Source organism: Arvicola amphibius, chromosome 15 (genome assembly GCF_903992535.2).
Source record: "Arvicola amphibius chromosome 15, mArvAmp1.2, whole genome shotgun sequence".
Taxonomy (NCBI): domain Eukaryota; kingdom Metazoa; phylum Chordata; class Mammalia; order Rodentia; family Cricetidae; genus Arvicola; species Arvicola amphibius.
The window spans coordinates 30,840,798-30,852,559 of record NC_052061.1 but is presented as its reverse complement, the minus strand read 5'-3'; the positions used below and the strand labels follow the sequence as shown (position 1 = coordinate 30,852,559).

The following is an 11,762-nucleotide window of genomic DNA, read 5'->3' as shown; positions in this document are numbered from 1 at the left end:
GCAGAAAAAACTTCTCCCTGAGAAAATTCAGCCCTTAAGAAGCCCTAAATAAGCCCTTCTGATTGTCCTTCACCACCCTGGCAGGAACAGACACTCTCCTGGACTCCTCCTTCCCAAATAAATCTCTTCTCAAAAGAGTCTTGGATGAAGATCTTCATTCACTGGCTCTGAATAGAAAAACCTGGCTGGGAAGTTCCTTAGGCGACTTAGAAGAAAAACCTTTCTGAGACACTCCCTTAAGCAGGCCTGAGCAAGACTGAGCAGAAAAAGTAACAACTTTTGGCCGGGACAGGAGGCTATTGCTGCACCTGTGTATCAGCTTCCCTTTAGCAGAGTGTAGCAGAAGTAACATCTTGGGCAGCAGATATTTCTGTCAGGACCATCCCTCAGAGGAGCAGAGCAGAGAGCTCAACCGTAGTGGCGCTTCAGGAGAGGAACAGGATTGCTCACCCACTGCACCTCGGCACCACGAGTGGATCCCGTTCCCTCCAGGGCTGAGCTGTCCTATTGTGGCTCCAGCCTCCAGAACTGTCCTACTGCATAGGTATAGCCTGGCTTCTGGATAAGTCAGGATACCTTTGCAGCTCCAGAGCTGTAACACGCCTACTTGCTTACTGTCCTCACCAGGGATTTGATCTTGGGAAATCTCATAACTTCTAGAACTATCCCATTGTTTGATGGACTCTAGCTGCATCTCTCAACCAGGTTCTCCGCTGGAACTGAGGATGAGCTTTCAATACTGCTGCCACTAAACGTTCTTAGTCTCATGGAATAATCCTGTTCCAAGTGGCCCAAGAATTTAAAATCTACTTCTCAAAAGATAAATACATACCATATAAAACAATTGCTACCGTAAATTTCTTCAAATCTAACATTTCTATAGGATCCCAGTTAACTTCTGGGTAACCTTGGGGGGGGGGTGCCTAGCATCTGGTGGTCATTCTTGAGTCGTAACTGGATAAATTGAGGTTGGTTTCTAATAACCTTGGGCTGCTCCTCTTCACTTTTGTAAAGCAAGCTTTATTGTCAGAATGAGATGAAAATAGCACATAACACACAGGTTTCGTGTGGTACCACTTCCCTAGCTGGCAAACAGTGAATACGTGGCACGTGGTCACCTGCATGGTTTGGTCCACAGAGACTTACATAGTGAGTGCCCTCTTGTAACATGCTCAATATGCTATCCAGTCTCAATAGAAACGACTCTGTCTTGGGCTCCTTTCTGCCAGAAGTCCTACAAAAAGCTGCTAGAAAAAACAGCTGGTGTTTTGCCATATCTTGGGTCTCTCTCGGGAGTTTTGTCTTCTTTCTGGAGTACTACTTTCTGCCATAAATATTAAAATATATTTTTAAAATTTTTTTATATGTATGGGCATTTTACCTTCATGTATGTATCTATGCCACATGTATGTGTGGTGTCCATGGAGATCAGAAAAGGGTGTCAGGTCCCTGGAGCCACAGATGCTTGTGAGTCACCATCAGGTGCTGGGAACGTAACCTGGGTCCCTGGAAAAGCAGCCAGTGCTCTTAACCGACAAACCATCTCTCTAGATCCTCTGCCCCAAATCTAATTTTTCATCTTTAAGCTTTCCCTTTTATGTTTTATTAAAGGCTTATTCTATGTCTGTATGCTTTTCTGTGTGGGGTATGCGCATGTGAGGGTAGTTGGCATGTGGAGACCTGAAGAGGCAGTTGGATTGTGGAGATGGGGTTACAGGTAGTTGTCAGCAACCCTACCTGGTGTCCTCTCTAGGTGCAGGATGCTTTAACCAAAAATCTGTCTCCCTAGTCCTCAAGCCTTCTGTCTATAATCGTACAAAACCTCTTGGGGACTCAGCCTTGTCTGTGGGTTCCATTCTTTGAATTCCCAAGACAAGGGAGTGGAGCTAACGCCTGTGTTGGGCACAGCTGAGATGAGAAAGTCTGTCATGCGCACTGAGCAGCACTGTTTGTTAATCCTCCCTTTCAGGCTCAGGACTCCAGGCTCCTCCCTACTGATCTCCTCCCTTCCTTGTCTGTCTTCCCCTTTCCCTCTGGAGGAAGATTCTCTCAGGGTGGCTAGAGCAGCTAGGGCAGTGGTTCTCAACCTGTAGATCACGACCATTTGGGGGCCTTCTCTCAGCACCGAAATCTCCAGGAGTTTCTATGGGATGAAATGCACTGGACAAATCTTGTCTAACTTTTAGTATAAAATTTGTTTAAAGAGGAAATTTACTTTCCAAGAGGTGTTTATTGATGGGAAAGAAAAGTAGGCTAGCTAGGGCGCCAACAGGGGAGCATGTAGGAAGGCCTGGCCACAAAACTTGCTGCCATTCCTGCCGCAGGTGTCGCTGTTCAGTCATTTCTTCTTCTTCTGCTTCTTCTGCTGCTTTTTCTTCTCCTTCTTCTCCTTCTTCTTTTCTTTCTCCTTCATTTCTTTTTCTTTTTCCAGTCTTTCCTTCTCCTCTTTCTCCTTTCGCAATGCCTCTTCTTCCTCTTTGGCCTCTAGCATTGCTTGTAGTTTTGGGTCCGGCATTTTGCCATTCTTGTCTGGAGCAAGCAGAGCATACTTTCGGATCTTTTTGCCTTTGAGATGTCTCCTTTGAAGACATAGGTCAACAATAGAAAAAAATGCGGCAATTCCCATAAGGATCTAGGGAAACAAATGGATGTTCATGATTTTCATCACGCCCCTAGAAGGAAGGCACAGATTCCCTTCCAAATCTATCACTGGAGGTGATGCACAGTGTACCCCTAAATTTCTCCCTCCCAGATCCACCTGCCACCTGGTCTGTTCTCCCTGGTTCCATGCCCAGTGCCCCTCATCTGGTTTATTTTTTTTCTTTTTTTTTTTTAACTTTTTTTTCCCCTGATAGTACGCCACAAGAAGGCGCCGGACCTCAAGACAGACGGCCGAAAGCCACTGTTTCGCCGCTGGGAATCAAATTCGGGACCTCTGGACACACAGGCAGTGCTCTTAGCCACTGAGCCATCTCTCAGCTCTATTTTTTTCCCCTTTGGACAAACATGAGGGAGGGTGACAGGTAACTTGTCTGCCTTCCTTAGACATCACCTTTAAAAACGTGTCTTCTCCATTAGAAACATTGACCAGTATCTTAAATTTGCTTTCACCCCCAAGTTTTGTTTGCTTGAGACACTGTCTCATGTACCCCAGGCCTGCCTTGAACTCACTACTGAGTCAAGGATGGCTCTGGACTTTGGATCCTCTGCCTCTACCATCTGACTACTAGCAATTACAGATAGGTATGAGGCACCATGGTAGCTTTTTGCAGTGCCCTAGATCAGGCTAGACCAGCACTCTACAGACTCGGTGCTGCAACCCAGCCCCGATCCCAGGATTTTTGTGATGCTGATTTGAGAAAATCCACGGTTCAGCAGAAGAACCTCACCATAGCTGCAACGTAGGCCTTTGGCATTGTTCTTCTAGCCTTCAAAGCAAAGACGATTCCGCCTATGAGGAACCCGCAGGCGAAGAGATCGTTGAAGAGGTCCTGGAAAGGGGAGAGGTAAGCTGGTCTTAGATGGTTGTGCACCCACCCCAGACACAGCACAGTTCCCTCCATGTAACCATGCTCAAATGCCCCTGCACAACCCTGATAATTTCAAACAAAACATACAAAGGTAAATGTGTTCCTGGCCAAGCAGATCAACCATGGCTCCCTGCTGGCCTCTGCGAGTAGAGGACAGAGTCCAGACTTAACTGCTGTCAGCCCAGGTGAGACACAAGATACCATCTTGTCTGCAAAACCAGGTGTCTGGTACCCATCAATAATCATGTAGATAAATGCATAAACAGACTACTTCAAGGTATCTGTTAGGTACTTCCCCTCATCATTTCTGTACTGTCCTCTCCAGAGTTTCCACGAGCAGTATTGCTGGGAGGATGTCCTTGCTCTCTGGGAGCCTTGAAGTTCCCTCTTCACCTAACCCCGCCTTACCCCCTGGACCACCTTCCCTGATTGCTTCCTTCATCAATTTTTTTCTTTCATTCCTTGAGGATTTGGTCCTCCTTTACCACGTACAAGCTCTCTTCTCCAAACACAGAATAAAACTAACCAAAATTCTAAGTATTTATGCTTCTTTCCTCATTTTCTATTAGATTTTTTTTTACAGAATGTCTAAATTTTAAGTTGTTTTTAATTTTCGTGGGACATACAATCTCTCCTGTCAATATTCCTTGGTATGCTCATTGAATATTCTGTCCAACTATCTTTTAAAAAAAGTTTTACTTATTTTCATTTTATGTCTATGAGGGTGTTGCCTGCATGTGTGTAATCTGCCAAATGTGTGTAGTGCCTGAGAAGGTCAGAGAGGGCACTATGATATCTAGAACTAGAGTTACAGCAACTTGTGGCAGTGTTTGGGTGCTGGGAACCCAGCTGGGTCCTCTGCAGGAACAGCCAGTGCTCTCAATGCTTAGCCAATTCTCCAGCTGCTGTCCCAGTGTTTTCAATGCTACCTCTCATATATAAGCCACAGGATGAGTGTAAGTCTGAATCCTCTGATCTGCCTCTATGTTAGCACACCATTCATTATAAAGCACAGTAAACTGGGTGGCTTAAACTATAGATGTTTATCCTCTGGCCTTCTGGAGCCTGGAAGACCAGGAGCGAGGCACCAGAGCCCTCTCCCTGGCTGGAGGCAGCTTCCCTTCGCTCTCTATCTTCATATGACTTTCCATTGGAGACAGGTCATAGGACCTGTCTCTTCTTGTAATAATACTAATGGTTTTGGATCAGGGTCCCAACCTTAAGTTTTCTGTTTATTCTTAGTTGCTTCCTCAAAGGCCCCATCTCAGGGAGGGGGACACAAACATCTAGGGAGGACACAAACATTCCATTTGTAACAATTCCATTAGTTAATCCATGATCTAGCATCAAACTTAGGGTAACTCTTGCATTTGGTTGGGAAAATCCAGTTTTGTAATTCTTTTCATTTTTCCAAAAAATTTTATTTATAATGTTTTTATTAGCTCATGTTAGTTATACTTAATAATGTGCTGATTATATTTTATTTAATAATTTATTTTTATTTTATTTGCATTGGTGTTTTTCCTGCATGAATGTCTGTTTGAAGGTATTAGATCTCGGAGCTACAGTTGTTAGATGCCATGTAGGTTCTGGGAATTGAACATGGGTCCTCTGGAAGAACAATCAGTGCTCTTAACCACTGAGCCATCTTTCCAGCCCCCTCATTATATTTTTAAACATGAGTAGAAAGGAATTGAACACATTGCCCCTCTCCCCCCGCCACCTCCCGTCACCTTCTCTTTGTCTTTCTTCCCACTTTGGCTATTCTACTTCTTCCCAACTATTGCCACCTTCTTCTCCCCACCTCCCTGCCCGTGTGTGTGTGTGTGTGCGTGTGTGTGTGTGTGCGTCTGTGTGTGCGTCTGTGTGTGTGTGTGGGGGGGTGTGTGCGCACGCGTTTGTGTGCGTGTGTGTCCCATTGAGTTTCACTGTGGTCGTTTTGAGGTGCATGGGTGAAAATTTGTATACAGAAGCACAGGAACCATCCCAGTGGCTACCCTACTGAAGAAAAATGTCTGTCATTTCTGCATCAGTCTTTGACTACATATAAATCTTTAGGTCGTGGGACATGAGCATCTGTTGCTTCCACGAAGGGCATTAATGAGCCAATTGTGTTTATGTAATCACAGCTGTTGAGAGTTCAAGAGAGTAACAGCCACATGGACTGTGTCTAGAAGCCAGAGATCACCCTTTGGGAGATGTTAGCTGAGCCTTGGCCAGGGTGACATAGGATGCACCATTTGTGTCTGAGTCTTCAACAGTCAAACAGTTCCAGTACTTTGATTGGTTACAAAGTCTCTGCAGTCACTGCTGACCAAAGACTTTTATATCACCTTGTAAAGTTCCGTAGAAATCCCTGTTCACTTGCAATGCCTTTTGCAGATTCAGAACTCAATTCTGAATTGAACTGCTATCTCTATGGTAATAATTTCATACCTGGGAAATCAGTACATCTTGGTTTTCCTTTGGTGTCCATTCACCAGTTTAACTTGTCTTTCAGTAGGTTTATTCCTAGGCCTCCAGGAGTCTCTACATTGTTCTAAGGTTACATGTTCTCCCTGCTTCTGCTGACAAGCAGAGTGCTGATGTTTGCTCTCTGGGAACCTTCGTCATCCACTTAGTTCTATTGAGGCTGCAGATTTTTGGGTTGTTTTCTGTAAGGAGGCTCATGTTACATAGGAGCAATCCTTGTTTCTCCATCCCAGTCTCTAGGTACCTGGGTTTTCTTGTTACATTTTACTCAGGTTACAATTTAAAAGATGTAAGAATTAGGAGGATTTCTAAACAAACACCTAGAAACACCAAGAAATGCAATGTTTGTTGAAGATTTGGGTAGATATTTATTAAAATTGGATGTGTCTTTTATTCTTCATTTTGTAAGAGCTTTTTAAAATTACTATTCATTATTACCAAATAATTTTTTTACAACTTAAAATATTCTTTGTTATAAATACAATAGGGTAAAGTGTATTATTAAAATTTGAAGACAAAACTGTATTCGCGGTTGTGACAGGGATACTGCCTCACTGTGACAGATTGCTTTCTAATACACTGTTATATTGGTGGGCTAATATTTTATTTAATCTTTTTTGTTGTTTTCAGACAGGGTTTCTTTGTGTGTAGTTCTGGTTGTCCTGGAACTCACTCTGTAGATGAGGCTGGCCTCAGACTCACAGAGATCGTCCTGCCCCTCCTTCCCGAGTGCTGGGATTAAAGGCCTGTGCCACCACAGCTGGCTCTAGTCTCTTCTTTCTCACTACGGGAGGCCTATGTTTAGTCTTTGTTGTTGTTGTTATTTTTCTTTTTCAGGACAGGATTTCTCCATAGAGCCCTGGTTGTCCTGGAACTCATTCTGTCAATAAAGCTGGCGTTGAAGTCATAATGATTCACCTGTCTCTAGAGTGCTGGGATTAAAGGCATGAGCCATTACTACCCATGTTTATTCTTAATCTAATATCTGATTTCAAAGTGGAAATAGATATCAGAAGATATCACACAACCTTTCAAAAGAGAGAAAAAGGAAAAAGACCAATGGAATAGAATGTAAAGACTAGAATTGAATTTCACACTTGTTTTTTTTTTTAAAGAAAGGGCAAAAATGACACTTCAGATGAGTCTGAAAAAGATTAACTAACCAATAAAATAATAAACAGAGTTATGGTGTTGACAAATTATTTAACTAATGGCCAGGATAGTGAGGTAGAAGCCTTGCTTCCCAGGGCACCCGAATGCATGGGTCAAATGACTTAAATGCAACAAATAAAGCTACCAGATGATGTGAGCAGAAAAGGCATCCATCTTTGTAGACTTATTCACCTTTCTCTTTATTTGAAGTGGTATTTTATATTTTCCTAGTAAATTATTTTTTTCTAACTTTCCTAAATTTTAGCATTAAAGGTCATGTTTTCCTCGTGACCTTCTAAAGATCTATTTTTTATATTTGCACTATTTTTATTTTTTCCTTTTTATGGGTTGTCTATTTTATTCCTTTTTTCACAAGGAGCTTGATTTTTGTTCTGTTTCTCCTCATCTTCCTTCCTTTCTGATAGTGTCTTTCTGTGTAACCTGGTTGTCTTGGGACTCACTATGGAGCCGAGGCTGATCCATCTGCGTCCACCTCCTGAGTTCTGGAATTAAAGGTGTGGACTACCATACCTGGGAATTTTTTATTTTCTGAATTCTCACTATTGATCTTTGTTTCTTCTTTCATCAATTTTATGGTTATTTGTTTTGTTTTTCTTATTCTTTTGTTTGAGATAGGGTTTCATGTATCCCCGGAAAGCCTCAAAATCATTGTGTTGACAAGGATGATCTTGAATTTTTGTTCTTCCTGCTTCCCCGTATGAGTTTTAGGATTATACAAACACACCACTGCACCCAGTTTGTGCAGCGATGAGGCTCAGACCCAGAACTTTGCACATGCTAGGCAAGCAACATCACTGACAGCTGCATTCTCAGATCCAGTGTTTTGTGCCTCAGGAATTTTCTTAATTCTTTTGTTTTTGATATTTTCTTCATATATATGCTGGATTTTTTTTCCTTGTGAAATAAAGTATCATGTTGGGACAGACAAGCTTAGGGAATAGCTTAGCAACCTAGGACACCACTTGATTTGGGCTAAGTATACATTCCTATTCTTTCTTTTTTAAAAAAATTTATTATTGCATTTTATGCGCATGTTTTGGCTATGTGTATGTCTGTGTACATGTGTGTCGGGTGCCTGTGGGGTCCAGAAGAAGGTGTCAGACCCCTGGAAGTAGAGTTACAGAAGGCTGTGAACTGCCTGCCATGAGACCAGAATGGCATTGAGCTCAGTCTTCCTGTTTTGGCTTTTGAGTTTCAGGATTATAGACATATGCTATATCATAAATATAGACATATTTAATATGCTATTAAAACATTGACCATGTTTGCCAACTTCTGATTCTTAGTTTGGAGAAGTTTTAAAAGACAAATCTCTTCATGCCTTGGCTGCGGTTCTGCATTTATTTCTGTTATGAGTTCAGAGGATGTAATTAGAACATCAGCAGCATAAGACGTGAGTTTTCTAGGTTCTGGGCAGCAAAAATTCAGGTTCCAAACCTATGTAAGGGAAAGATTTTAGCTTTCTCATTCTCAAAGAAAAGCCACCCCTCCCCTCCTCACTCCCACAGGTCAAGTATGGATCAACATTTCTTGCTTCTCTGTGTTGGAAAAAATGTATATGTCTTTTTCCCCCATCTTTCCTCTATGGGTGCAGTATTCTCAGGGTGCTGGCTTGATTTTCTAAGCCTCTCCTTGGCTTTGGCTTAAGGCCTTGTACTGGCTAGTTTGATGTCAATTCGACATGAACTAGAGTCTTCAGAGAAGAGGGCACCTCAGTTGAGAAAATGTCTCCATAAGATCCGTCTGTAGGGCATTTCCCTTTTTCTTTTTCTTTTAATATCTTTTACAATTTATTTTAAATACCAACCAGAGTTCCTCCTCTCACTACACTCCCACTTCCCCAACCCACCCACATCTACTCCTCAGAAAGGGTTTTTCTGAGGGCGTTTTCCTCATTAGTGTTTGATGGTGGAAGGCCCAGCCCATTATGGGTTGTGCCATCCCTGGGCTGGTGGTCCTTGGCTCTACAGGAAGCAGGCTGAGCAAAGCATGGGGAGCAAGACAGAAGCAGCATCCTCCATGGCCTCTGCACCTGCTCCTGCCCCCCTCCAGGTCCCTGCCCTGCTTAGGTTCCCATCCTGACTTCCCTTGATGATGAACTGTGGTGTAGAAGTATGAACTAAATAAACTGTTTCCTGTGCAACTTGCTTTGGTCGTGATGTTTCATCTCAGCAACAGAGACGCAAACTAAGACAGGCCTCATCTCTTGTCTTGAGAGTCTTTGAAAATCCGTATCTCAAGTTCCTGAGATGGTGCCTCGTGAGTCCCTCCCAACAATCCACAGCTTGTATTGTCGCTACTCCTGTCTTCCATCTCAAAACCCTTACATCCTCCTTCTAGCCCTCCCCCCTCTTCCTATATTTCCTCTCTCCTCCCCTCCCATCCTCTTTCTTCCTCCTTCTCCTCTCCTCTCCTCTCCTCTCCTCTCCTCTCCTCTCTCTTCCTCCTTCTCTTCTCCTCTCCTCTCTCTTCCTCCTTCTCCTCTCCTCTCCTCTTTGTTCCTCTCCTCTCTTGTTTTCCCTTCCCTCCATTCCTTCTGCTTTCCCCCTCCTTTTTTCCATCATTTCTCATCCTTCCTTCTTTCCACCTAAGCTATTTAGTGAAAATAATATTGGTTACATTTCAATCACTATTTTTAGGTTAAGAATAGGAGGATCGACTTTCATGGTTTGGCAGACCTAATTTTTTTAGTTCTTTCACACTTAATCTTTTTAATTCCTTCACTGGTCATGTGGTCTCTTTCTTTTTACTTTGTTTTCTGTGCATTCTGTTTCCAATTTAATTCTCCTCTTCTTCCTTCCTGTCCTGGGGATCTTCATGACAATGGATAGATCCCAGGACACTAACAACTTTTCTTTAAAAGTTAATTAATTAATTAATTTTGTTTTGTTAAGACAGGATTTCTGTGTGTAACACTTCACTTTCTTTGAACTCAATCTGAAGACAATGTTGGTGTTGAACTCAGAGATCCACCTGCCTCTGCCGCCTGAGTGCTGGGATTAAAGGTGTGCGCCACCACAACTTGGCCACTAACAGCTTTTAACAAAAGGGCAGATGGATAGGTGGTCACAGCTATCAGAAGAATATTCCATTAAGTTTGGACCTTTCTTCTTTTTCTTTTGTGCGGTTTGCTAGTTGAGTTTAGTTGAAGGGCAGGTTATTTGACTTCGGGGAGCTTATTTGCTGGTTTGTGAAGTGAAAGAAATTGGGGAACCAAGGGCTCTAGAGGTGGGTAATGAACAAGGGGAACTGGAAGTTGAGGTGCTCGTTGGCTAGGAGGGAGTTAGCTGGGAACGTTTGGTGGTTCTGTAAGTGAGGTGAGGGAATTCAAGACCTGCGACCTAAGACACAATGGCAAGAAGTTTGCGTGTGGTCAATCTCACTATGGATTGTTGCAGTCCCTGAGGCATAGATAAGGGACCAGAGGAATGGATGCTTGAGGGACTTCCCAAGCTCAGCCTCACCCCATTGGATGACTGTTTCAGGTTGGCCTTGCTCCTGAAGCATTCTTCCTGTTCACTAGAGACCTAACATGGTTTTAGCCATGTTTGACATTTCTTTCACTCTACCTTACTGGTTTATGCAGAGTCTGATTTTCTGTGTTGAATCCTGGAATGATATCCCAATAAGATGGATGCCAGCAAAAAGCATTAGCAAAAATGGCTGGTTGTTAAAACCCTGCCTATTTCTTAGGACAGCAAAGCCTTGATTACTCTTATTTGACCCAACACAGTTAGGTTTTGGGGGAGCATTTTCTGCCTGGCTTCAGTTATCTAACCCAGCTTCCCACCCTGAGCACCGGTAGAGGAGGTGAGGTTGTCTTTTTCCAGGTGCTTTGAGAATGTGACTGGCAACATCATTCTTTACTTACAGTGATAGGCCAGTAGACAAAGAGTATGTATCTGTTAAGGGCGAAGCTGTAGAGGAATATGAAGAAAGCAAAGAAGGACACTTCCATAGTGAGGAGCAGGATCAGGATGGGGTGTGTGGCCACTGTTTCGAAGAGTTTTATTCCAGCGATCATGCAACCCTGGGTGGAAAAATACATACTTCTGAGCTGTTGCAAGGGTTCTCCCCGACTTCTAAGGCCCTCCCGTCCATAGACACCCCTAGAATTGCAATCTAGCTTACCAAACACAGGATCTTGACCTCAGCGTGTCCCATTATCCAGAACTCTTTATTGCTGTCTTTGAATTCCCACTTGTAGCGTCGAAACCCTTTTCTTGTGCCTACATCATCCGTGGGCTGATTTTGTGACGCAGGCCCAGGTGCAGTCGGAGGCCCAGGTGCAGGTGGAGGCGCAGGCTCGGCCATGGTTGGCAGTAGTTCTCAATTTCTCACTGCTCAGCCCTGCCTGCAGTCCCTGAACAGGCCCAGCTCAAGAGAGAGCCTGGTGTCTGCAGACCCGTTCAAGGATGGTGCTCAACTGACGGCTGGGACTGCAGAATTCCAACGCCTATGCTTGGTCAGCGCGAGCCTGCCTCATCTCGTGGACCAGCAGGATCGCCCCCACCCCGGCGGATGCGGAACATCCCACCCTCCACGCGGCAGAATGCGCGGAGCCCCACTGATCCTAGCGAGGCCTTC

At 43.7% G+C, this 11,762-nt stretch overlaps 1 protein-coding gene across 1 annotated transcript; it reads right to left on the bottom strand.

Moving 5' to 3' along the window:
• Positions 1-1,792: 1,792 nt before the first annotated feature.
• LOC119801718 (CKLF-like MARVEL transmembrane domain-containing protein 2B) lies at positions 1,793-11,489 on the bottom strand. The gene is made up of 5 exons (XM_038312333.2): positions 11,307-11,489; positions 11,047-11,205; positions 3,390-3,491; positions 2,456-2,632; positions 1,793-2,143 (listed from the first exon to the last, which is right to left on the bottom strand). The coding sequence occupies exons 1-5, from the start codon at positions 11,487-11,489 to the stop codon at positions 1,793-1,795; spliced, it is 972 nt and encodes a 323-aa protein (XP_038168261.2).
• Between the last annotated feature and the right edge of the window lie 273 nt (positions 11,490-11,762).